General features: G+C 42.7%; 1 protein-coding gene across 2 annotated transcripts in view; it reads left to right on the top strand.

The window, feature by feature from the left end:
* mre11a (MRE11 homolog A, double strand break repair nuclease) overlaps positions 1-27,651 on the top strand; it is a 106,433-nt gene that overhangs the window by 49,005 nt on the left and 29,777 nt on the right. For both annotated transcript variants that reach the window (XM_037530938.1, XM_037530939.1), the window contains exons 10-13: positions 4,339-4,419; positions 5,777-5,906; positions 7,295-7,398; positions 19,310-19,483. In XM_037530938.1, the coding sequence (XP_037386835.1) occupies positions 4,339-4,419; positions 5,777-5,906; positions 7,295-7,398; positions 19,310-19,483 (489 nt within the window). The remainder of the gene's footprint in view (positions 1-4,338; positions 4,420-5,776; positions 5,907-7,294; positions 7,399-19,309; positions 19,484-27,651) is intronic.

Below are 27,651 nucleotides of genomic sequence, written 5' to 3' on the forward strand. Positions count from 1 at the left end.
ACAGCCTGTCCGAATGTTGTCGCTGACCGTCTTCATCCTTTCGTGGCCACAATGTACCCTCCTCTATTTCATAGTCACTGCATCTGAATCCAGTAGAACACTTTGGGACACGGTAGAACAGCAGATTCACAGCATGAACGTGTCCTCACACAATCTACAGGAATTTGCATGATCCATTCGGACCACGGACTAGAGTTTCAACTGTTTTCAACATCTTGTGGAATCAATGCCGTGAACTGAGGCTGATTTAAGAGCAAAGGAGGCTCTTATGTCAGCCTCTGACATGAAAAAGAAGGCGTTTGCAGACAACCTTGGAGGAAAAAGTGTTAAAGAACCATTTAAAGCCAGCAAGTTTAACTTCACAGTGCCTTTTTTATGTAACTGACAGTAAGTGCTGGGTTAGTGTTGGTTTTTGTTTGATGCTGTGGTGCTCAAGCTGTTGTGCTGCTTTGGTGTTGACATTTGCTTCTTTAGTTTAATATTGGAGGCCAATAAGCTAACGAGTTATAGAAGCTAATAGCCCAGCGATTAATAATATCAATTAAAAGTGAACCCCTTGCAAAATTCGTAGGACATGTTGATTTAGCAGTTACACATGGAACTTTTGAGCTTTGCATAGTAAGCAGTAGGTTTAAATCCTGGATTCATATCCAGTCCTGTCTATCCTGTAAATCTAGTTAACTGTGTTTCAGGTCTGGATTGGGAACTACTTCCTCTCGATCGCTGGTCCATCCCAGCTGCATTTGAGTGTTTGAGTAGTTTCAGCGTAATAGTCTACTTATAGGTGTTCATCTTAAGTGAATACCTTAGTTGAAACAGCTAATTTTAAAGTTCAGTAGTAAGAAATATTAAATTAGTAATTAAATCAGCTTTAGTAAATGTATTAGTCACATACATGAGAGTAGAGAGCAGGTGGAAGAGAATCTGGAGAGGTGGAGGTTTGCACTGGAGAGGAGAGGAATGAAGGTCAGTAGAGATAAGACGGAATACATGTGTGTGAATGAGAGGGAGGCAGGTGGAAAGGTGAAGATGCAAGGAGTAGAGGTCGTAAAGGTGGATGACTTCAAATATCTTGGGTCAACCATCCAGAGCAATGGACAGTGTAGAAAAGAGGTGAAGAAGAGGGTGCAGGCAGGATGGAGTGGGTGGAGACGGGTGTCAGGGCTGATGTGTGACAGAAGGATAGCAGCAAGAGTGAAAGGGAAGGTTTACAAGACAGTAGTGCATCCTGTTATGATGTATGGTTTGTAGACTGTGGCTCTGTCTAAAAGACAGGAGGCTGAGCTGGAGGTGGCGGAGATGAAGATGCTGAGATTTTCGTTGGGAGTGACAAGGATGGACAAGATTAGAAATGAGCAGATCAGAGGGACAGTGAAGGTGGAGCAGTTTGGAGATAAATCCAGAGAGGCCAGGTTCAGATGGTTTGGACATGTGTTGAGGAGGAATAGTGGATATATTGGGCAAAGAATGTTGGAGATGGAGCTGCCGGGTAGAAGGAGAAGAGGTAGACCTCAGAGAAGGTTTATGGATGTAGTGAAGGTGGACATGGAGATGGTTGGTGTGAAAGTAGAAGAGGCAGTGGATAGGGCAAGTCACAAAAACCTGTGCTCACAACTGTACACTGTGTATTTATTGAAAACACCTAAATGGAGTTTAAAAACCTGAGTTTTACAGCACAATCCTGTTTTCATTGACCCTCAGCAGCTGGCCACACTCCACACACTTGCTGAGGTCAAGGTACTCTGCTGATTTTTGTCTAGTATTGTTCAGATAGCAGAGATCAAGAAAGCTTTTGCTGCATTACATTTTAAATGTGTGAATACAAGGCATTTTCTATTTGTATTTATATTTTAATTTCACCATAATTTTTGCCATTTAATTTCAGCCTTGAGTCTTTTATAGTGTGATATTTCAAGCTTGGCACACCTGGATTTATGTGTATGTACCAAGTGTCCTCTAATCCAGTGTCTTATGCATAATCAGCATACATAATACATAGGGGATTTATTATCATTATTGTTAGTAGTAATAGTAGTAAATATAGATATTTAAATACTGTGCAAAACTCAGAGACCATCCTTTCATTAATTACATTTCCAGGCAAAACACTCATTAGGCATAAATTGCTCATTTTTCAGGGTCAAGAAAAAAAGCAGAAAACATATCTTAATCTTTTAAAAGCATAACATTACTCAAAAGCCTCAATGACTTTATGTTATCATTTTCTCCGGCCTTTACTGTGTCCACTCTGTCTTTATTACAGCTTCCATTCTTTTTAGAAGACTGGCTGTCAATTTTCTGCAGGGATATATTTTCACCCTTCTAAGGTTCGACCTTGGAAATTGGTTGCGTTTTCTGTTTCTCATGATCCGAGTGACCCCAAGCACATTCAGGGAGGTCTGGACTTTAGAGTGGTCTATCCATCCCATTGTTCAAATAAAGAGCACCAGAAACTTCCTTATCCTTCCAGATTTTCTTTGGCTACTCCCTGATTTCAGTAATGCCACAGTAAAGCCTGCCACACACAGTTTTGGTGGTCAGGCAGGTCTTGCACAGTCGTTCTAGTAGCGCTTACTGACAGCTTTGGCTGGTTTCTGATTTTTGCACTGTGCTGTATGTGTAATAATGACGTGTCGTTTATGTATTATATATGTGATTCTCTATACTGTATGTACATGTACACTTCAAAATAAACCTCCAGTTCATATGCACAGAACTCACTGAAGGACTTTTCTACTTCACTGTAATGTGCTGTCAAGTTCCAGTCACACAGCGGTGATCAGGCTTTCACACAGCGCTCAACAGCTCATTAACATAAACGAGCAGAAAGGAGTCTGATTCATGTACCACTACTGGAACAAAACCTCGTATCTCCAAGATGGCAACTTTACAGGAGAAAGAAAAAAAAAACTTACTTTACTTTTAATGTAAGTTTCTTTTGGTCCATTCATCAGAAAAGTTACACACAGTGTATAGGGCAGCAGGCATTTGGTCAGACTGTCAAAAACTGAAAGACGATAAAAATGGACATACAAGGTTTTGTTCCGACAGCAGTGATAGAAAGATCATACAGTGTACATCTTCATTCACTCTGGTAATTTTATTGCCATATTTGCCACAGAAAGTCCAGGACATGTCCATTCTCTGGAAGTCAGGACAATAATCCTGTACTGATTACGGATGGCTTTTTCACCTCGGCCTTTAAAAACCCAGCTACTGTAATGATAACAGTGTTTTCCTGTGCTCAGGAAGCTCAAAGCACCTGTGTTCAGAGATGAGGGACATACATCAGGACATTTTAGTGCATTTAACTGCATGTTTTTTTCATTAGACACTGAAGCACTCATTAAATCTGTTCAATTCCAAACTCACCTGCAAGCCTGGGAACATCCGTAACCCTGGAAACGCCGCCTCTGTTAGCTTTGTGTTACTAATACCAAACACTTGTTTTTATACCGTGTCAGGAGGAAGGGGGTTATATACCTTGCGGGTGTATATATACATGTGTGCAAGTCAGAAAGAGTTGCACGTACACACTTATCACATACTAATGTTTAGTAGCTGTTTTGATGTGTTTGTTTGCTTTGTTCACTTAAACATCAACAAATGGTTTCCCAGCTAACTTGTACAGAAGAGAATTTCCTGGCTGTAAAGTCTTCCAGGTTTCTCAAACACTAGGGGGCGCTCCCAAATGCGAGTCCAAAATGAATGGATTAAGATGGAGCATTTGAGCAAAAGCATATATATTTTATAAATGCTTAAACATGTTTACTATAAAGAATACATTCGTTTCCTGAACACAGAGCAGCATTAAACATTTTAACATTGCTGTTATATTTTTAAGAGCTTTTAAGCTCAAGTTCTAGGTGTTTAAAACCATGCCTCATGTGTGTTCATGATGCCAGAGAGTGCGAACATCCAGAGAGCTGCTCTGCCCACCAATCAATCAGCTCTCAGTAGCAGTAATGTTAGTGTCCTGCTGCAAACAAACAGAGGCTGATGAGATAAATCCCATTGTTTCTGCCCAGTGGGTCAGATGATGCTTCAGGCACATAAGTGCTGTTCCTGTTCCTCATCAAACAAAAAGTGCTGAGAGGCATGCAGATGATGAAAGGTCAGGCTTGTTGGAGAAACTCTCCAAGTACGTTCTTCAACCAATAAAAGAGGAGTTCATACTCCCTCTGTGTTCTCTGCGATTTGGATAAAGTATCTAAAGTGGCAGTGAGAACCAGAAGAGGTGACTCACCCTGCTTTACTCCACTGAAGAGAGATTTGTCCAGTTTGTTTATTTATTTTAGATGCTTGTTGTTTATTTGGATGTTTGTTTTTGTGTCTCAGGTGGAGGAGATGTTGGAGGAGGCGGAGAGAGACAGACTGGGGAATCCACTGATGCCAGAGAAACCTCTCATCAGACTACGAGTGCGTACATATCATCAGCAGTGCTAGGAAAGCTAGTTAAACAGGCGCAGTGACTTGGCAGAATATATATTTAACAGAAAATTGCACAGAAGCTGCAATAACTAAATATACAGGTTTTTGTATTTAGTGTGTCCGTGCTTTGCCTTAATTACAGCTTACACAGAGACTTTGTTTCAGTTTTTTGAAGAAATCTGTGGGAATTTTTTTCCAAACCTCCAAAGTTCAGTCTTAGAAGTTGCTTGAATTTTCTGCTTTTCACAATCCAAGTGATCCCAAACTCTGCTAACACTGAGAAACTGCTCACCAGAATACACGTGGGTACAAATCAGTTAGGCCTGAGTAATATCAAAAAATAAATAGCAGCATATCTCCTATTTAAGAAGAATGTTTTTGAACAGACAAAATGTTTTTTTCTGTTAATAATATTTTTTTTTCTGTTAATAATCACAGTTATTGATTATACCGCCCACCCTTCCTAAATTTAATAAAAAAAAGTTTTTTGTTTTTTTTTATTAGCCACGTTTACATGCAGCCTGATAATCCATTAATAACCCGTCTAATAGCTCATTTGAAATATATGTAGGACATACAGAATACAGTTTCTACCTGATTGAACGAGGTGCGTAATCCTGCAAATAATCAGTTAAATAGAAGAATAATATCAGTGTAAATGCATGTATCCGATTACATTCCCAATTGGAAAGTTTAAGTCAGTTCTGAATGTGCGTCGCGTCACAGTGAGAGTTTATACCGTCCAACACGGCGGAGCAGAAACTGGTCTGCAGAGGAGAAGTTCAGGACGGCGGTGGGACTGACATCCAGCTTATGAACGTGACGTCTTCCTCTCAGCCTTCTTTAATAAGGACATGTGAAGGACGTTTTCCTGAGTCTGACGTCTGTTTAAAGCAATTAAAAACACAAGCACCGCTCACTGCTGCTCATCTCACTCAGACTGGACTCACATGATGCCGGTTGTTAACATCTACACTAAGTGGTTCTCCACATATGTGCATTATTTTGGATCGGATTACTTGTAGTGAGCATGTAAACAGATATTTTCCGTCAGATCGAGTAGAGTGAGAAGAAACACCTCAATCTTTATATGTAATCAGAATGTATTCAATTGGATTGGCACAAATCTTTGCATGGAAATACAGTCATTGACTGTGAATGATAATAGGACATAATAATTAATGTAATATTAAGTAACCCAACATTTTAAAAATTACTTCTCCTGTCGTTTTAATAGTTACTGAAAACGTGCACTCCTGAGCTTCTTCTGGTGCAGGTTCACAGTGACTTATGTCGTAATAGTGCTGTCTGAGCTTTCTCTCTCTCTCTCTCTCTCTCTCTGTAGGTGGACTATAGTGGAGGTTTTGAGCCGTTTACTACGATGCGGTTCAGTCAGAAGTTTGTGGATCGAGTTGCGAATCCCAAAGACATCCTGCATTTCACCAGACACAGAGAATCCAAAGACAACGTTAAAGGTAAGACTTACCTACATAAACACAAAGCATACACACACGCATGAATACTGTGCATACACACCTACACATGTGCATACACACCTACACAAACACAGTACTCACACACCAGCGCAAACCCAGTACTCACACACCAGCGCAAACCCAGTACTCACGCACCAGCACAAACCCAGTACTCACACACCAGCGCAAACCCAGTACTCACACACCAGCACAAACCCAGTACTCACACACCAGCGCAAACCCAGTACTCACACATCAGCGCAAACCCAGTACTCACACACCAGCGCAAACCCAGTACTCACACACCAGCGCAAACCCAGTACTGACACACCAGCGCAAACCCAGTACTCACACACCAGCGCAAACCCAGTACTCACACACCAGCACAAATCCAGTACTCACACACCAGCACAAACCCAGTACTCACACACCAGCACAACCCAGTACTCACACACCAGCACAACCCAGTACTCACACACCAGCACAAACCCAGTACTCACACACCAGCGCAAACCCAGTACTCACACACCAGCACAAATCCAGTACTCACACACCAGCACAAACCCAGTACTCACACACCAGCACAACCCCAGTACTCACACACCAGCACAACCCAGTACTCACACACCAGCACAAACCCAGTACTCACACACCAGCACAAACCCAGTACTCACACACCAGCGCGAACCCAGTACTCACACACCAGCGCGAACCCAGTACTCACACACCAGCGCAAACCCAGTACTCACACACCAGCGCAAACCCAGTACTCACACACCAGCGCGAACACAGTACTCACACACCAGCACAAACCCAGTACTCACACACCAGCACAAACATGCACACAAAGTACTCATACACACATTGCATGCACAAACAAGTCACACGCACACTCATAAAGTACTTATCCAGCTTACGCACCCACACATTGCATTCATTTTCTAAGTTTAAAGTTTTTCTAAGTTTTCTGAGTTTTCTAAGTTTCTAAAATTTCTAAGTGCACAAAGTGCATACAAAGTATATCGTACACGCTCACAAACACACATTGTGTACACACAGGCACAAAGTACACACACACCCTCTCAAGCTGTGTACACTAACATATAACTACAAAGACTTGAATGTATATTAAACTGAATTAATGTTGACTTGATTGTTTCTTGAATAAAATGCCCACATATAGTCTTTTCTGACGCCTGATGAATATTCATACAGCACAAACGGTCCATGTTTTGTTTTTTTTTTTCTTTCCCTCACATTTTCTTACTGGTGCAGAGCTGTTGAAGTATTTTATTAAACCGCCTGAATGTGTTAATGAAGAGCGAGAGCTCTCATTGGGGTGTGTGTGTGTGTGTGTGTGTGTGTGTGTGTGTGCGTGTGTGTTGCAGAGGAGGCTATAGACTTTGATATGCTCCTCTCTCGACCATCTTCGGAGGTTCTACAGTTACGAGTGGAGGATCTCGTCAAGGAATACTTCCAGACTGCTGAAAAGGTGAACAGAGTCTATGTGTGTATGTAGGGAGGGGTTTATTTCGTGGTATGATGGTCACAGTTTCACGATATTAGGCATTAAATGACAATTCTAAAACTGTGTGGCATGCGCCCCCTGGGTCCCAACGGTGGCTGCAAGAGCCTGCCTGAAGGCGGGCCCGAACACTGAGTGGCGAATATTAATTTATCGCTTCTCATATAGTCATCGTGATGTCTGACAGCTTTATCGGACATCGCACTTCACCTTAATATCATGCAGTCCTAGCTGTGGTGAGGCTCGGATGGAGCCCACTGAATGTACAGACGAAGTAAGAACTTGATTTTATTCAAACTCTGAACTGACCACTTGTTTTTAAACTAGAGCTGGGCTGATCAGCTAGCTAACAGGCTAAGCCATCCATCTCTTAATGTCACAGGCTTTGAATTAAAGCTCTTACTACATCATTCACTGTCCCGCAGCATGAAAGAGTGAAGAATGTGTAACTTGATTATTTTACACGCTTGAAATGTTAAACTCTTAAAAAGGAAGGTGCTTCAAGGGTTCTTTAGTAAAGAAAATGGTTCTATGTAGAACCATGAGCCCTCAAATAACCTTTTGCATGATTAAAAGACTCTTTGCATGATGAAGGGATTCTTCAGATTGATGGAAAATGTGTGTGGATGTCCTCATGACGAGCTCTCGTCCGCTCTCGGCTCAGGGGCTCTTTTAAAAAGCTTGAGTGAAGAGAAGGCCTGAAAAGTCTGAAGCTTAAATCCACTGAAAAGCTTAGTGTGGCATAACGTTGGTTCTGTTTCCGTTTGCTGTGTTTATTTGGTTTGTGAATCAAAGTGAAATGGCTGGGTTACTGTGGTGAAACATCTGCATTTTACTGCATTTATAACCTTATACATTATATATTTCTCTGTGATACAAATCAAAGTAGATGTAGTCTCAGTTTCTGCATTTTATAAATGTTAACATATTATCATTGGCAGATATGTAAAAGAAAAATTTTCCGGGCATCAGCCCAAAATACTCATTTAGGCTGTGCTGTTCTCCGCCGGGGTACTCAGAGTGTTATTTTGTTGATTTTAACAGTCGGGTAAACTCTCATCACCTAGTCCTCCAAGGAACAGGCAGCGTGCTGTAATTGGCAGGTTTAATGATGAAAAGTGTGAAACTACAAGAACAACATAGAATTTGAAGAAATAGTGAAACTCTAATGTGCTGTTTATATTCTCATAAAGTTAGTCTAAACTAACAAACAACAAAGGAATAAACTAGAATGGTATACAGAGATCAGCATTCTTGCTGACAGGACTAGAAGTTACACAGTGATATGAAAAGCTTCTTTAAGACATTTGCTTGAATAATTCGATTAAATAATAAAAAACATTTGTATATTAAACTTACTGATAATGCCACAGTTAAGAAGCGCAAACAGATGTGAAAGACAGGAGTATCAGTAACTTCCACTGACATAAAAATGAACTATAAACTGTATGTTTTAATCTAAACAGTGAAAGAACTTAGAACCCATTAGATAGACCTGTAGTATCTTAAGAGTTCCATAACATGTGCATCCTTTTTTTCTACCTTTCTCTCTTTTCTTCTGTCTTTTATTTCTCTCTTTATTGCTCCATGAAAATGTCCTGGTCACGTTTGACTGTGAGCTCTGTCCTGCAGCAGAAACCACGCGGCTGCTGAAGTAGAACAGCTCTGATGAGAGTGATTCAGGTTTTTAAAGTGTGCTTGACTTCAAGGTTTCGCATGGAATCTCTCTGACCTTCACGCTGAGGTATGCGTTGTTTCGCTCTTGTTGTTTCGATGATCGCATCCTTTGCTGCTGTTGAGATTTAGTCCCTGGCATTATTTTTGTGCAGAGAACGGTGAGGACTGAACTTGTTGAAGTGAATTTCATTATAGGGAAGACTAAGAGGTGACTGTTAGTTTCTTATTTGGTTTTAAGTGTATGTGAGGAGGTCATTCCTCTCCTGCAAGCATAACATTGTGTGAACGGGAGCATGGAAACCCTCGCTAGATGGTTGGATCATTACGTTATTGGCCATTGCACACAAATGTTTGATGGACCTCTACCTGGCTACCTGTTTTTGGTGGTCAGGGATTTATTTTTTTTTAAATATCACAGCAGGTTACATGAGGGCTGTGCAGAGCAATAATAGCAGCTTTCTAGCCATAGTGTTGAGCACATCGCCACTATAAAGGCATCTGAAAAAAAAAAAAAAAATATATATATATATATATATATATTTATATATATCTGCCTTCACACGCATATGAAATTGAGTGACATCCCATTCTTAATCCATAAGATTTCCACAAGGGTTAGGAGTGTTTATGGGAATTTTTGACCGTTCTTCCAGAAGCGCATTTGTGAGGTCAGACACTGATGTTGGGCGAGAAGGCCTGGCTCACAGTCTCCGCTCTAATTCATCCCAAAGGTGTTCTATGGGGTTGAGGTCAGGACTGTGTGCAGGCCAGTCAAGTTCTTACACACCAAACTGGCTCATCCACGTCTTTATGGACCTGCTTTGTGCACTGGTGCTCAGTCATGTTGGAACAGGAAGGGGCCGTCCCCAAACTGTTCCCACAAAGTTGGGAGCAGGAAATTGTCCAAAATCTCTTGGTGCTGAAGCTTTAAAAGCTCCTTTCACTGGAACTATGGGCCGAGCCCAACTCCTGAAAAACACCCCCACACCATAATCCCCCCTCCACCAAACTTTACACTCGGCACAGTGCAGACAGACAAGTACCGTCTCCTGGCAACCGCCAAACCCAGACTCACGCAGGCCTAGGGGCTCGGCTTTATACACCTGTGGTCATGGACGTGACTGGAACACTTGAATTCAATAATTTGCCTGGGGGAGTGAAGACTTTTAGAAACATAGTGTACCTTATGTTACAGTTGAAGTAGACAGTTTGAAGATCACTGCTCACAAAGTTGCAGCAACTTTGCTTGGTCACATTTTTATTTCTGCATTGAAAATGGTCGTCCTCCAGTCTGTTGAAATGCCTTGCTTTTTAAGATCCCTCCAGCACATCTTCTGTGTTTCTGAAGCATAGAATCTAAAGTACATTCACAGGGAAACTTATTTCATACAAAAATAAAAAATAAAAAACCTTGAAAACTTGACTGCCATGGTATCAGTGGACAGTGGAATGGTTGCTAAGCCGTGATTGGAGGAGAAAATGATGCACTCCTTTACAAATTATGAGTTATTGAAAAAATCAAGATTCGATCAACCATAAGGTTAAAATTTGTTCATTTTTGTCACTTTTTCGGCCAGTAAAGTTCCGCCACCAGTTAAAACAGCTGTTCAAATTTGGTCATTATTGTTTGCAGGAGCCCCCAAGTGGGCTCTTGGGCATTGAGATTTCAGATGATGTCGTGTTTGTCGGTGTATAAAAGTGCTTCACAGCTAAAAAAGCTGCTTGATTTTGAAAAAACGTAATGCTACAGCAGCAATATTGGGAAATGTTATTAAACTTATGGCTTCATTACTTTTAGTGATACTGCTGCTCACACTTACTGCTGTGGAACAGCGGAGATTCAGACAGTGAGTGGGAGTTGGAAATGGCTTAGACTGGAGAGAAAATTTCTAAAATGAACAAGACTAATTAAACATTTATGATGTTATAAAGACTTCACAGAACACCAAAAAAAGTTCCAGATAGGGACTTATCAAACATTTGTGCCTTGTTGTTTAATGACTACATCATTAGTGTTAAAGCAATAATAACCAACCTTACTTGATATCTGCTTCTCAATGTGTCGTTGACCAATTTGAATTTAGCAGGTTGCTGATGCGATCCATCTGCTAGAGTCAAAAGCATATCGTCACTGTTTCTAATTGCTCTGTTATCAGCAGCTCGTGCTGCCGGAATGATATGAGCATTTTATTAAAGATTAAAATGTTGATGCAGACGGATTATACAGCCAGTACAGCTCTGAGGAAACCACATTCCTAGAGAGCACAATTGGCCTTGCTCTCTGGGTGGGAAAGATGCCCCCCACCCCGTCCCCACCCTTCACTCAATGCGTCTGTTAGCAGACATCTGGGGCTTCGTCCAAGCACATTCGGCTGTCCAATAACGTTACATGAGCATCTTCAAAAAGATGCAACAGAGATTCTCTGGTCTCAGAGGAAACCTGCTAGCCTTCACCCTCCAAGTGATTCTGGGAGTTCTACCTAGGGGGTGGAATTGGAGACTGGGGGAGAAAATTGGGTTTAAAAATAAATAAATCTTGAAAAAACAACTGGTTAGTCGCCCGGGGGCTGATAACGTTGGGTTCCTACACGATACAGAAAGGTTTGGTAAAGTACTCTTAGTAATTTCCTGGTCTGGATGACTATGGAAAAAGAAAAAAGTATGGAAAAATATTGTGTTTTCAGACTATTGCCCCAATTCTATCTTCCAAAATTTAAAATGATGAATTTTTTAAAATAAATGTAATCATGCAAGCTCAGTGTTTTTCATGGCACCTGGAGCAGCAGACAGTGCAGCCAGATGTTTGCCACTGTGTGGGAGGGCGCAGGCCAGAGCGAGTGTGATGTCATTGAAAGCAAGGCAAGACGTGTGGTGTGAGACTGAATGCAAACTCCTACACTGAGCAGATTAATACTGTCTTTTATTTATAGAGCACTTTTCACATTCATGGCAGCTCAGAGAGCTTCACAAACAGGTGATAAAATTCAACAGCAATAGAAGAAACCATGTGTATTAATTGAAAATCATGTAAGAAAGTGACAGATCCAATTAAGAAGATGAATGAACGGCATGTAGAATATTTATTGAGTGCTAAATTAAAGAGACACTGAGTTTGGTTGTCTAATAAAAGGTGAACTGAGCTCCACGGTTTAGAAGCAGAGTAACTGAAAGAGTCTAACCACGTTTTCTGTGTGTTGTTTGAATGTGTTTGCAGAAGGTCAGTACCTGCGTGTCCATGTTGCAACACAAACAGACACACACTCTGTGATGTAAGTGGTGCTTCAAGGTCATTTAGAGCCTTAAAAACTAGTAGCAGAACCTTAAAATCTACCCTGAATGATACAGGCAGCCAGTGCAGCTCTTTTAAAGCGGGACTGATCTGATCTCTCTGTCTTGTTTTTGTCAGGATGCTGATGTGTTGTGTGCGAGTTGTAAAGGATGTATTGTTTTCTTAGGAAGTCCAGTAAGAAGATCATTACAGTGATCAACTCTGCTGTAACAAACGGATGAACAAGTTTCTCTGCGCTGCTCTGAGAGAGAAAAGACTGAACTTTAGTGAAATTTCTCAAAGATTAGAAGCTACTTTAGTGACTGTGTTTACATGCAGATAAAACAGAGCTCGGAGTCTAAGATCACACCCAGGCTTCCTACTTCAGGTTTGTTTATGAAGCTAAAGATCTGAGCTTCTCATAAAGCAGCTTTGTCTGAGTTTTTGTACCAGCATTCAGAATTTCAGTTTTTCGTGATTTATTAGAAAACTTTGTGATGTCCACTGAGTAATAGCTGACACACAGCTGGTCAGTCTGTCTACAGAGTCTTGATCATCACAAGGAATGGAAATGTATAAATGCGTATCGTCAGCATAGCTGTGAAAGTGGTTTCCTAATGAAGTCGCCTGAAGATAACATGAGCAAAGAGAAAAGCAGTGGCCCTAAAACTGAACCTTGTGGGACGCCAAAAGGAATCTTACATTTTTTTAATTATTTCCCAGTGAAACGATGAGCTTTGTATTAACTGCATATGATTTTAAACCATTCTAAAACTGTGCCTGGGAGGCCGACTTAGAAGTCATCAGCACTGAACCACTGACAACACGAACCAGTGCTGTCTCAGTACTACGGTTAGAGTGAAAACCTGGTTAAAATATCTCATGCAACTTGTTTTCGAGCATGTTCGAACAAGAACGTTCAGTTGCCCATCGTTACACTGCAGGCATTTCATGAACTGTTTACGTTTTTGTCATATAATAATAAATGTCAAAATGTAGCAGCGTTTAGTGCGAAAATTACTTTATGAGTAGTTTTTGCTCCAAAAAGCTTTGAACAGTCTTTAGAATTTGAAACAACTTGGTGTCAAACGCTCAAAGTCATCAATACTGAAGAAGATTTATGTTCTCCTGTTATTACTTCACTCAGGTTGGGGCTTGTGCTTGGCTGTATGTTCAGTAAAGCAGTTAAAATAACAATGAAAGTGCTATAGAGAGAATATAAAAGATTTACATCCTGAATTGTCCTCCATCTCATTGCTGCTGTCTAACTGAACTAAAAAAAACACTTCAAACTTTTTTGATGCAAATTAAAAAGTGGAATATTTTGATGAAAAACAAAATATCTAAGAATCTGAAATGACAAATCACTAAATCACAGCCGTCCACGGCCTTTAGAGTGAAATGATATAAAGGGTTATTGTGCCAAAAAGAGTCAGGAATGAGGAATTTAAGGAATCCAAGCGCAGCTAATTTTATTGGTGTTATTCATGCTTGTTGGTTACAGGAACAGTGCAGTTTAATCAATGCAGAAGAAGTGCACAGCCTGTTGTAGCCCTCAGTTTTGTGTAGGCTGTATTATTGTGTTGCTTGCTGGACAGAGCTCATTAGGACACACATGGACACACTGCTGTTCTTGTTGGCCACCTGTTCCTGATACATGAATCAGTTAAAAAATGGAAAGAAATTTGATTCATCATGTTTTTCTCAGTGCTCCACAATGGACAACATTATACTAATTATTTATAAACGGTGATAACAGCTGTATATTCCGTGGGTGGCTTTTGTACTGAAAATTACTTTGAACCCCTTTCTTTTTGATTCCTGTTGCTAAGCAATTAAGTGTCTGAGTGTAAATTAAACAGAATATAATGCATTACGTTACGACACAGTGTGTTGCCATGAAATTTGTGTGAAGTTTGTACAGTATTGTGGTCAGAGGTCACCCGTTATTATATTAAATGGTCATTAAGTACCAGCTGTTCTTTCTGAGGAGATTAGGTATAAGATGAATCCAAAAGAAAGCCAAAAGAAAAGAACTAGTTTTAGAACTAGGCATCATAAACTGTTTAAAAGATACAGAGAAAATGAGGCTCATAAAAACCATGCAAGACCACCAAAACTGGTGGAGGTGATAGATGCAGAAGAGTTGAGTGAGTAGCAGAAGAAAGGGAGGGAAAGGGGAGGTGAAGGAGGAGAAGACTGAAGAACAAAGTGTAGAGAGACAGGGAAGAGAAAAAAAAGGTGAGAGCAGCACAGGAGATGAAGGAAGAGGCGCAGGATGGAGGAAAGGAGATGAGCGAGGGAGAAAAGGAAAGGGGAAAAGAAAAGAGGTGATGGAGGGGAGCTGAGGAAGATGAGGTGAGGACACAGAGGACGAGGGATGGGAGATTTTAGAGAATATAAGGGAGGGCAGACGGAGGAGATAGCAGAACAGAAGTGGTGAGGGTGTGAAGAGAGGAGGTGAAGGATGAGACGGAATGAGCAAGGAATTTTCACATTTCCGCTTTCAGCTGGAAGTTCTCGTTACAGGCTTCTGCTAAGGCAGTGACAATAACAGCCATGCAAGGCCACCAAAACTGCCCCCATCAAATAAGCTGTCTGTCTTTCTGGCTGTCTGTCTGTCTATCTATCTATCACATAGCTGACAGTGTATGAAAAGTAGTGATGAACAGATGAAGTAACTGATGAAAACCTAGTTAAAATATATAAATACAGTATATCAGTACATTTGCCCTTACAGAGGTTTACAACGGCCAAATCTGTTGGCTTTTCAATGGGCTGCACATGGCACAACTGGGATTTAAACCTGAATTAAGAAAGGAATAAAAAAAACGATAATAATAATAAAAGAATAAACGACTTCAGTCACTGAGTCTTTGTGGAAAGAAGGAACAAGCCTTCGCTTTATTGAGCTTTAAGTGGCAAGATGGTTCTCAGACAACCACAATTCCAACATCATCTCGAGGCGTCCCTTTTTATTGCCCTTTGGGGCGATGAAGTAATCACACCACCCCTTTTTACACAATTCCGTACCATCTTAGTCCCCATTGTTTCCAAGACCTTTTTGGCAACCCTTAAAACCAAAAGCTCATAAAAAAAACATTCTGACCTGGTTGTGGCAGGCTGTTCTAACCTCTGAGGGTCATCTTCTACAGCTTCAGGAGTTCACTGTAGCTGTAATCTGTCATCTAACAGAATTCCCCTTTTTTAGTTTTCACTCCAGCTGTAGTTTATACTGTCCATCCATTCATCCATCCATCCATCATCTTCCGCTTATCCAGGGTTCGGGTCGCGGGGGCAGCATCCTGAGCAATGAGGCCCAGACCTCCCTTTCCCCAGCCACTTCCACCAGCTCCCTGGGAGGGATTCCGAGGCGCTCCCAGGCCAGCTGGGCGATATAGTCACGCCAGCGTGTCCTGGGTCTTCCCTGGGGTCTCCTCCCCAGTGGACTTGCCTGTGACACCTCCCAAGGGAGGCGTCCAGGAGGCATCCTAACCAGATGCCCGAACCACCTCAACTGGCTCCTCTCGACGTGGAGAAGCAGCGGCTCTACTTTGAGTCCCTCCCGGATGACCGAACTTCTCACCCTATCTCTAAGGGAGAGTCCAGCCACCCTGCGGAGGAAACTCATTTCGGCCGCTTGTATTCGCGATCTCGTTCTTTCGGTCATTACCCAAAGCTCATGACCATAGGTGAGGGTGGGAACGTAGATCGACCAGTAAATCGAGAGCCTTGCCTTATGGCTCAGCTCTTTCTTCACCACAGCAGACCGGTAAAGAGCCCGCATCACTGCTGACCCAGCACCAATCCACCTGTCAATCTCCCGCTCCCTTGTACCATCACTCGTGAACAAGACCCCGAGATACTTAAACTCCTCCACTTGAGGCAGGAGCTCATCCCTGACCCAGAGGCTCTCCACCCTTTCCCGCGTGAGAACCATGGCCTCGGATTGGAGGTACTGATCCTCATCCCGGCCGCTTCACACTCGGCTGCATTCCGATCCAGTGAAAGCTGAATTTCACGGCCTGATGTCCCCAATAGGACCACATCATCTGCAAACAGCAGCGATGTGACCCTGAGGTCACCAAACCGGACACCCTCCATCGCCTGACTGCGCCTAGAAATTCTATCCATAAAAATTATGAATAGAATCGGTGACAAAGGGCAGCCCTGACGGAGTCCAACTCTCACTGGGAACAAGTCTGACTTACTGCCGGCCATGCGAACCAAACTCCTGCTTTGTTTGTACAGGGCCTGAATGGCTCGTAGCAAAGAGCCATGTACCCCGTACTCCCGAAGCACCTCCCACAGAATACCCTGGGGAACACAGTCGAATGCCTTCTCCAAATCCACAAAGCACATGTGGACTGGTTGGGCAAACTCCCATGAACCCTCCAGAATCCTGGAGAGGGTAAAGAGTTGGTCCAGTGTTCCATGACCAGGGCGGAACCCGCACTGCTCCTCCTGAATCCGAGGTTCGACTATGAGCCGGACTCTCTTCTCCAATACCCCTGCATAGACCTTGCCAGGGAGGCTGAGGAGTGTGATTCCCCTGTAGTTGGAACACACCCTCTGGTCCCCCTTTTTAAAAAGAGGCACCACCACCCCAGTCTGCCAATCCAGTGGCACCACCCCCGATGTCCACGCAATGTTGAAAAGGCGTGTCAGCCAAGACAGCCCCACAACATCCAGAGCCTTGAGGAACTCGGGACGGATCTCATCCACCCCTGGAGCCCTGCCGCCAAGGAGCTTTTTAACTACCTTAGCGACTTCGGCCTCAGTAATGGACGAGCCTATTCCCGTGTCCCCAGACTCTGCCTCCTCACTGGAGAACGTGTTGGTGGGATTGAGAAGGTCCTCAAAGTATTCCTTCCACCGCCCAATGACGTCTTCAGTCGAAGTCAGCAGCACACCATCTCCACTATAAACAGTGCTAGTGGCACACTGCTTTCCCCTTCTGAGTCGCCTGACGGTTTGCCAGAATCTTTTCGGAGCCGACTTAAAGTCACTTTCCAAGGCCTCACCGAACTTTTCCCACACCCGGGTTTTTGCCTTGGCAATGACTGAAGCCGCAGATCGCTTGGCCTGTCGATACCTGCCAGCTGCCTCTGGTGTCCTACAGGCCAACCATGTCCGGTAGGACTCCTTATTCAGCTTGACGGCATCTCTCACCTGGGGTGTCCACCACCGGGTTCGAGGATTACCGCCCCGACAGGCACCAACTACCTTGCGACCACAGCTACAGTCAGCCGCTTCAACAATGGAGGAGCGGAACATGGCCCATTCTGAGTCAATGTCCCCCACCTCCCCCGGTATCTGGTCAAAGTTCTGACGGAGGTGTGAGTTGAAGATCAATCTGACAGGTTCTTCTGCCAGATGTTCCCAGCAAACCCTCACTATACGTTTGGGTTTGCCTGGTCTGACCGGCATCTTCCCCCACCACCTGATCCAACTCACCACCAGGTGGTGATCAGTTGACAGCTCAGCTCCTCTCTTTACCCGAGTGTCCAATACACATGGCCGCAAGTCCGCTGACACGACTACAAAGTCAATCATTGAACTGCGGCCTAGGGTGTCCTGGTGCCATGTGCACTTATGGACATCCTTGTGTTCAAACATGGTGTTCGTTATGGACAAACTGGTTTGCACAGAAGTCCAAAAACTGAACGCCACTCGGGTTCAGATCAGAGAGGCCATTCCTCCCAATCACACACCTCCAGGTCTTACTGTCATTGCCCACGTGAGCGTTGAAGTCCCCCAGTAGGACAATCGAGTCTCCAGGAGGAGCACTTTCAACCACCCCTCCCAAGGACTCTATGAAGGCTGGGTATTCTGAACTGCTGTTCGGTGCATAAGCACAGACAACAGTCAGGACCCGTTCCCCAACCCGAAGGCGTAGGGAAGCTACCCTCTCGTCCACCGGGGAAAACCCCAACATACAGGCGCCGAGTCGAGGGGCTATGAGAAAGCCCACACCTGCATGCCGCCTCTCACCATGGGCAACTCCAGAAAAGAAAAAAATCCAGTCCCTCTCAAGGAGATTGGACCCAGAGCCCAAGCTGTGTGTTGAGGTGAGCCCGACTCTAGCCGGTACCTCTCAACCTCGCGCACCAACTCAGGCTCCTTCCCCTCCAGTGAGGTAACGTTCCAAGTTCCAAAAGCCAGTTTCAGCAACCGAGGATCAGAACGCCAAGGCCCACGCCTTCGGACACTGCCCGATCCACAATGCACCACACCCCTACTACTGCCCCTCCCATTGGTGGTGGGTCGATGGGAGGGGGGACTCATCTAGCTCCTTTGGGCTGGGCCCGGCCGGGCACCATGAGTGAATGCCCGGCCACCAGACGCTCGCTGGCGAGCCCCTCCCCCAGGGCTGGCTCCAGGGTGGGGCCCCAGTAACCCTGATCCGGGCAGGGTACACAAGTCCTTCCTTTTTGGTTTCATAGGGGTGTTTATGGATCACACTTTGTCTGGCCTGTCACCTAGGACCAGTTTGCCATGGGAGTCCCTACCAGGAGCTTTGCTCCAGACAACATAGCTCCTAGGATCATTCAAGCACACATACCTCTCCACCACGTCTCCACATAAGGTGGTGATCCATGAAGAGGTAATTTATACTGTCATCCAACAATTCCCTTCCTACAGTTTGTACAGTTTCTTTTATTTGAGTTCAAAAGTTCATTGAGTTTGTCCTCTTCAGAGGTGATATTCCGAATGCATGTGTCTGTAGCTGCTCCCCAGTGTTACCTTTTAGGAGATCTCTAAATGCTCAAGTTTGTTTATATTTATTTTATTGATTATTAATCAGGAATGTTTCATTAAGTCTTTCCATTGTTGGTCGGACTTTTGTACGGTGTTGTATTTTTGTCGGTCAGTGTGTGTTTCATTGATGCCGGATCTGTGTGTAATCTGTATGGATTACTGTGTGCGCAGAACATGCAGCTGTCCCTGCTGACGGAGCAGGGCATGGGCAAAGCCGTGCAGGAGTACGTGGACAAGGAGGAGCGAGACGCTATAGAGGAGCTCATCAACTACCAGCTGGAGAAAACACAGCGCTACCTCCAAGAGAGACGAGTGGAGGCCAGTGAGGAGAAGATCGACGAGGAGGTGAGAGATTGAGGAGGGGAAGAATGGGGAGAAGAGGTGAAAGAAAAGGAAGGATGAAGGTGAGACTGGAGAAAGTGAGGGCGGAGAAACGTAGGTGAGGGTGGTGAGACAAGTTAAAAAAAGGTGAGCATCAAGAGAAGAGCTGAGGAAGGATCAGAGAGGAGGTGAAAGAAGGGAAGAGGTGAAAGGGAGAAGAAGAGATGAAGAAAGAAAAGTGGCAAGAGGGAAAAGAGGCGGTGAAGGAAGAGATGAGATGAGAAAAGGACGGAGAAGAGGGGAGGGAGGAGATGAGGGAGAGATGAGATGAGGAGGTGATAGGTGGAGAAGAGGTGAGTGAGCAGCAGAAAAAAAGAGGTGAAGGCGGAGACGGAAGGACAAAGTGGTGAGAGAGAGAAGAGAAAAAAGATGAGAGCGGCAAGAGATGAAGGAGGAGACGAGGGATGGAGGAGATGAGCAAGGGAGGAACGGAAGGAGAAAAGAAAGGAGGTGAGGGACGGAGCAGATGAGGCAAGAGAAGAGTTGACAGGTTTGGGAGGGAGAAGAGAAGATGAGGTGAGGGAGCAAGATTGCAGGTGAGAGACAGAAATGAGTGAGAAGCAAATATAAGGGAGGGTAAACGGAGGAGATGGAGGAGCAGAGTTCCTGTTGCAGGTGATGCAAAACTAATGACAATGATGAGTAAGAAAAACCAGCTGAGACCCTGACGACTCGGCACCCCCTGCCGGGATGTGTGTGTGTTTGGCCTTTCGCCACTTTAACTAGTTTATTGTCAGCGAGCTGTTTCATCATCTCCAGCTTACATGGATCATCTAGGCTTTGTGGTTATTGTTATTTTCACCTCCATTGATTCATCTCTCTGTAGACTTCGGCTGATGTTACTGTGCTCTGATTGCAATGAAGGAATTTTTCCACAAAGCATTTATTTAATTTGGACCCCCACGTTGTTCTGTGTTTGGTTCTCTAATAGCTCTGGACTCATCCTCAAATTCCAATCTTGGCAAATATGACAAAGATGAAGTGATACAAGTTTCTGTGGTGATCCCAACGCCAGTATTTCTGAGGTTAACATCTGTCCGAAAGGCAGTGGCGGAACTTGTTTCACTCAGTGTTTACACGCTTCTGTTTCTTATGAAAAGGGCCCATCATGGGTTTGAAGTACCATTTACAAGCAGCGATTTTAGCAGTATCAGTAGTATCCATAATGTAAGCACTGGATGACGGGACATCTGTGGTTCAACTAACAAAAACTAGTTCCCCTTGAGAGCCGCTGACGTAACACGAATCCATGAGCTGGATAAGAGTCAGACGCTGCAGTCACGGAGAAGTCTGAAGCACCCAGAGTTGTTCACAGGATGAAAATGACGTTTTAAATAGAAAACAATAAACCTTTGAGTTGACTTTGAGCAAAATGTGTTTTACTCGTGATTAACTGCACAAATTATTGCTTATTAAACCATTAAACATTAAATCAGTAATTAAATCAGTAAGGCAAAAAGTTGTGAAACATAAACTTAGAAAAATGTTTGAGGGAGTGGGCAGATTCAAGCTGTGACCCAATTCAGGAGCTGGGTCCTTCTGAGGCATTTGAAGGTCGATTGCATCACAGCATTTCGTTCCCATTTCGAAGGCGGCCAAGAAATGTGTCATTCTTTTCCATGGCAACAAAGGATCCAACGGGTGTGTCCGTTGCCAGCCAACATATCCCGATGTTCACTGTGTGCCGGTGAGGATTCGAGAACATGACGGCATCAGCAGAGGAGCAAGCGGCGACTGAGGAGACACTTTTGAATGCAGGTATTGGGTTTAAACCCAGTCGAATAGCTGAAGATACAAATGTAATGGTAAAAGCTGGAGCAGCGGTACTGTGACTCGAACCGGAAGTAGAGCCGACCGTTTAATTTCAGTTTAGCCTTCGCGAGTCTAAGCAGCCTTCAGGGAACACGGACCGCGCCCTTCGAAGGATGCAGCCCCTTAATTGAGACACACTGAGATTCATTCTAGAGTTTATTCCACTGCCTCGTCGACCGTTTCAAGCCATCAGTCTATCAATTCTCTGCCCTGTGTGAATTCTCAGCATCAGTATGACTGCAAATGAAGCACCAGACACTCGTCTAGTCAATAAGGTACACTTAAAAATGGTTCTTCAAGGGTTCTTTAGTAAGGAAAACAGTTCTATATAGAATGATTAACACTCAAAGAACCCTTTTCATGATTAAAGGGTTCTTTGCATGGTGAAGTGGTTCTTCAGATTGATGGAAAGTGTGTTTTGTGTGGTTTTATGTAGAAAGGCTTCTCTATAGCACCAAAAAGGGTTCTTCCATTCATACAGGCTTGACATTGTAACAATAGAAGAACCTTTGGTGCTATATGGAGCCCTATTAAAAAAAAAGGTTCCAGCATGTTCTTCATCAATCTGAAGAACACTTTCACAATGCAAAGAACCCTTTAATCATGCAAAGGGTTCTTTGAATGTTCATGGTTCTATGTAGAGATTTTTTTTTAATTACTAACATCTTTTTTGAGAGCGCAGGCTTGACATTGTAACAATAGAAGAACCTTTGGTGCTATATGGAGCCCTATTCAAAAAAAAGGTTCCAGCATGTTCTCCATCAATCTGAAGAACACTTTCACAATGCAAAGAACCCTTTAATCATGCAAAGGGTTCTTTGAATGTTCATGGTTCTATGTAGAGATTTTTTTTTTTAATTACTAACATCTTTTTTGAGAGCGCAAGACGACAAGTCAGTGAGTGACAAAAGAGTGAGGCGAAAGATGACGAGATGATGGAGAACTTGTGGAATGTCAGAGAACATAAAGTGAATGAGAATGAAAAGTGGAAGATAAAGGTCAGGGACAGAGGGAGAGACGGAGTGATGCATGTGTGAGGAAGACACAGATGAAGAAGGCTGCGGAGAAGAATGCCTATTGAGGAGGCAAAGCAGGAGAAATGAAAGACGTGCATGGACTTTCTGATAACGAATTGTGTTTTGACGAAGCCCGAGGAGGAGCATGTGTGTCCCTTCATTCATGGAATTTAAAGAGATGTAAAGAAACGTTACATTTTCCCACGGACGTGTCCTCGTTGTCTCGGCACACGAGCGTTTATCTGCTGCGTGAATGGAATCTCTGAATTGTGGTAAATGCTGTGTTTTTGTGTCTTTCTTTTCTTCTTCTCCTCGTCGTCATGGTCTCCTGTCGATCCTCTGATCCAATAATTCTCTGGATGTCTTGATGATGTGCCTAGAGAAAAAAGCAAACAGCACCTTGAAAGTTTTCGATAATACAGAACTCTCCTGAAGCAATTTGAGCATGAAGTGGAAAATTTCACTGTAAGAGTGAAGATTCCTCAAAGTCTTTGGTCTTTTCTCTGTTAGATTTAGATGTTAAAGTGTCAGCTGTAAGGGGTAATGACCTTCTGTATGATGCAATGCAGATTTTACAGGGGTCTAAATACTAGACTTTCATTATGAGTTAGATTTAGATTAAGTGATTTATTAGTCCTTATTAGTCCCACAAAGGGGAAATTTCACCTCAGCATTTAACCCATCCATGAAGTGAAACACCACATACACACTAGTGAGCACACACACACTAGGGGGCAGTGAGCCTACTGGATGGATGGATGGATGGATGGATGGATGGATGGATGGATGGATGGATGGATGGATGGATGGATGGATGGATGGATGGATGGATGGATGGATGGATGGATGGATGGATGGATGGATGGATGGATGGATGGATGGAAATTCACATATAGAAGATTGATGTAAAGCACCGGAATTAAGGCCTGTTGGTTTAACACTGTGAGCCACTGTTTGAGTCTCTTGTTAATCAGTTTCTCGTCTCTCTCATGTTCTTCCTTCGCTAGAAAAGATTAACAAAGTAACTGTTTGGCTTTTTCAGTCACTTTCAGAACCATCTTCAAACTCAGATCTTTCCAGAAGAAGTCACAGTACAGCTACAGCAGACTAAGGAATTTTTCAGTGGCTTGCTCCGTGTAGAGCGACGTGTTTTTAGAACTTCTAAGTAAAAGTAAGTTAAAGTCTACAGCAGGTCAGCCTTTACCCTCATCTTCAGTTCACGAAGGCTTTGTTAATTAGCTGATGAGCTGAATCGGGTGCCTTTAAATCTGCAGTTTTTGACCTGCAAGGACTGGAGCCTGAGCTTAAATTTAGTGCTCAAGCTTCAAAATATACAGTACTGTACGAAAGTCTTAGGCACCCAAGATATATATATATATATATATATATATATATATATATATATATATATATATATATATATATACACACACACATATATATATATATATATATATATATATGTGTGTGTGTGTGTGTATACATATATACATATACATATTATATATATATACGTATTGTAGGCATCAAATTCAAAATGAGTGAATATTTGCAAAAAACAATGAAGTTTATCCGTTTGAACATTAAATATCTCATCTTTGTAGTGTAGTCAATTGAATATAGGTTGAAAAGGATTTGCAGATCATCTTATTCTGTTTTTATTTATGTTTTACACAATGTCCCAACTTCATTGGAATTGGGGTTGTGTGTGTATATATATATATATATATATATATATATATATATATCAGTGCTCAGTAAATTGAGCTCATGATGTAATTGATGATATTAACGAGTCTCTGTGGCGGCTGTGAAGGTGTCCAGGAAAAATATGGACCCAAGAAATTCTTGTTACTTTTTATTGTTTTTATGTCACTCACTGCTGAGGTAAACTGTTAAAAAATGTGGTTATTGTAACAGTTTTGGATGAATCAGGAACGTTAACCCCTCGCTGCACTGTTTGTAGCTCTAGTCCGGTGTCTGAAAATGTAAAATATTTCATTTAGGGTTGATAACTATGAATCGGTAAACTGTCATTAAGAATTTAGACACCTTTCAGTCTGTTAGGCTAATGTAGATAAAGCTGTTTGCTAAATTTCCCTTGGTATAAAGTTCTACACAAGGGGGCGCTATGTGATATAGATTGAAAGTCGCATGCAAAGCTGTAAAACAGTCATTGGTGAGTCTTTTATAAAGATCACAGAATTCACCGCAAATACTGTGACGCTGATATATAATTCCACTCTGAGCCCCCAGGCGAGTTCCCAGGGGCAGGTGCCTCGCAGTCAGCCATGTATTTGGTAACAGCAAAGATTGCTTACAAAATGACTAAAAAGCCGGAGCTAATAAACACCATCAACAGGGACGGATTTCAGAAGCTTTTTATGGTCTTCTGCCTTGAAGCAAGGAGGCACAATAAATACGCCATGAAATATTTATGTAGTCTTTAAAGTAAATACCTGCATTTACAGAATGGATTTTGTGCATCCCTGTTTCTTTTGTAAGGGATTTCTCGTGTCCAATGCATGCAGCGAATAACACGGCTAAAATTTTCAACTAAAGACTTGAGGTCAGATGTTCTGGATCTCCTCAAAGGCTTGAGACTCCAGACCTGATAGCCTTGCACCTTAGAAACTCAACAGTCGACATGGACTTGCACCACAGAGACTCGAGACTTGGCTAGGACTTGGACTCGCCCTTCAGAGACTTGAGATTCAACTCTGAACCCCAGAAACTTGACTCTGACTCACACGTCAGAAACTCAAGATTCTTGGTCACACCCAGAGACTCGAGTGCCACTCAGACCTGCACCTGAGAGACTTGAGACTCAACTCAGACTCGCGCTCCAGAGGCTTGAGACTCAAATCGGACTCACATTTTAGAGATTTGAGACTCATGTTTGCTCCTCTGAAATTTGAGATTTAATTTGGACTCACACTCCAGAGGTTTGAGGCTCCACTGGGACTGTGGATATGATAGAGATATGACTCCGACATCACTGTGCATGCCTTGTGCGTTTTAGTGGTGGGTTGTGTATGTACAGTGCTTGCAGCAAAAATGAGGTCAAATTCTTGAGAGAGACTCGACTCGTGAAATGTATATGAGCAACTCCATTAAAAAGCCTTTGAAAATACACTATGAGACTGTACAATTATAATAAATTATCTAGAGGGTAATTACAGTGATAATTACAGTGATCTGGACAGGCTGGCCAGAGTTGCCTGTTATGGTTTTGTAGAACAGACACTGAGAGTATACCCACACACACACACACACACACACACAAATGAAGGATGAAGGTGCATCTGCTTAACCTCTTGTGTCTCCTTTGAATTATAATATTAAAATATATTGATTTTTCCACATATGCTATAGGGACAAAAGTATTGGGACCTACGCATTACTGCACTTACTGGAGATACTTTATGAATCCCATTCTTAATCCATAGGCATTAATATGGATTTGGTCCCCGTTTGCAGCTACAAAAGATGTTGGGTGAGGTTGTGGTCAGGGCTCTGTGACAGTCGGTCAAGCTCATCCACACCAAACTCACCCTGTCGTGTCTTTATGGAGCTGCTTTGTGCACGGGATCTCAGTCATGCAGGAACAGAAAAGGTTCTTCCCCAAAGAAGCATTAAGATTCCCCTTCACTGGAACTAAGGGTTCTAGACCAACCGCTGAAAAACAATCCCATTGTCTATGAAGTGTCGGAAGTTTAATGACGGAAGTGATACGGGACTGTAAACGTTTGGGAACCGCTGACTTAGAATAAACATTAGTAACATGTCTCTATTTTCCACTCATAAAGGGGCACAATAGTAGATCGAAATCATGATAGTAATATCAATTTTTATATTTTGACGCCATCCATGCTGCATTCATGAAGAGATCCATGAATAATACAGTTCAGGCTCACATTCTTATACATTACCTGTTTCACTAAATATTCATAAGGTGAGCATGCTGAGAGTGTGACGTGTGTTATGCAATAATAAATAGGAATAATTATTCATGCACACCCCTGTTTTCATCTTGATATTGGAGATAATTTGGATGATTTGAGTAGATTTGAATGTATTTGTAATTTCCATTCATTGTTAACATGCTGGCTACTCAGTAATAGATATATTTATTGAATGTTTCAAGATGGTTATGTGACTGGAATGAAGTTTTACAGCACTGTTGAACATGTCAATGAATATACCATCAATTCTTCATGTGTGTGTAGTTACTGCACTTACTAAGTGACTTACTCAAGACTTTGCTCTTTTCAGCGCTGTAAGAGTGGTGGTTTTAGAAAAGCAGGTCAGAGACCAATGGGTCCATTAAGGGTGAAAGGTGAAAAGTTCCTTTGTGTGTGTATGCGGCGTCCTCAGCTGCTGGGCTGCTGGTGGAAAGGCTTTATAGTTAGAGCTCAGGACAGAATTACCCTTCATTAAAGGGATGAATTGGTGGTCATGCTGCTCACACACACACTTCGCAGACCACCCTGAGAGAGTGAGTCTCGTACGTCAGTATCATACTGCTCAACACCACAGCCGTACTATGGCCGTGCTGGTGATACTGCTGGTTACAGCATTTGCTGAAGAAGTTGTGTGGTCCAGGTCCACCACAGGCAGGATGGTTGTCTGAGGTGTTTATGTTAGAGGTCATGAAGTGCCCCGTTATTGTTCTCGCCTCTTGAGATCTGGTAGCAGGGCTGTAACGGCTCAGGATTTAAACTTGTCACTAAGGGACGAATAGTGGATTAGGAGTTCTCAGAATGTGTTGGGATCTCAGAGTTGGACTTACCCAGCTTAAGATCCTGCATCGATTCTGCTGGACACCTTGTAAGTCGGGGTCCCCAGTACATCGATCACAGAGTGCACGTTGGTAGATTGCGCCTCATTCAAACAGGCTATCAAATTTCAACTCTTTCTCACTGCTTCTGGCGACGGGCAGGTCAGCGGCAGGGTTGGGATAGCTACTGAAGAAGTTTGTAGCTACTTTCCCAAACTTTGTAGATAACTACAATTTAGCTACTTTCCCTGAAAAAGTAGTAGCTACAGTACTGTGCAAAATCTATTTGTGTAGTTTGTGTTTATTTGCTGAGAAAAGTGTTATTTGAATAAACAGAATTTATAGAATATTAATTAATAATGATGTTTTATATATATATATATATATATATATATATATATATATATATATATATATATATATATATATAATTCTTGTTACTTTTTATTGTTTTTCTGTTGATTTGAATTATGAATCTGACTTTATTCTAATGTATATTGTGATAAACTCACTGCTGAGGTTAA

Source organism: Pygocentrus nattereri, chromosome 19 (assembly GCF_015220715.1).
Source record: "Pygocentrus nattereri isolate fPygNat1 chromosome 19, fPygNat1.pri, whole genome shotgun sequence".
NCBI classification, from domain to species: Eukaryota; Metazoa; Chordata; class Actinopteri; order Characiformes; family Serrasalmidae; genus Pygocentrus; species Pygocentrus nattereri.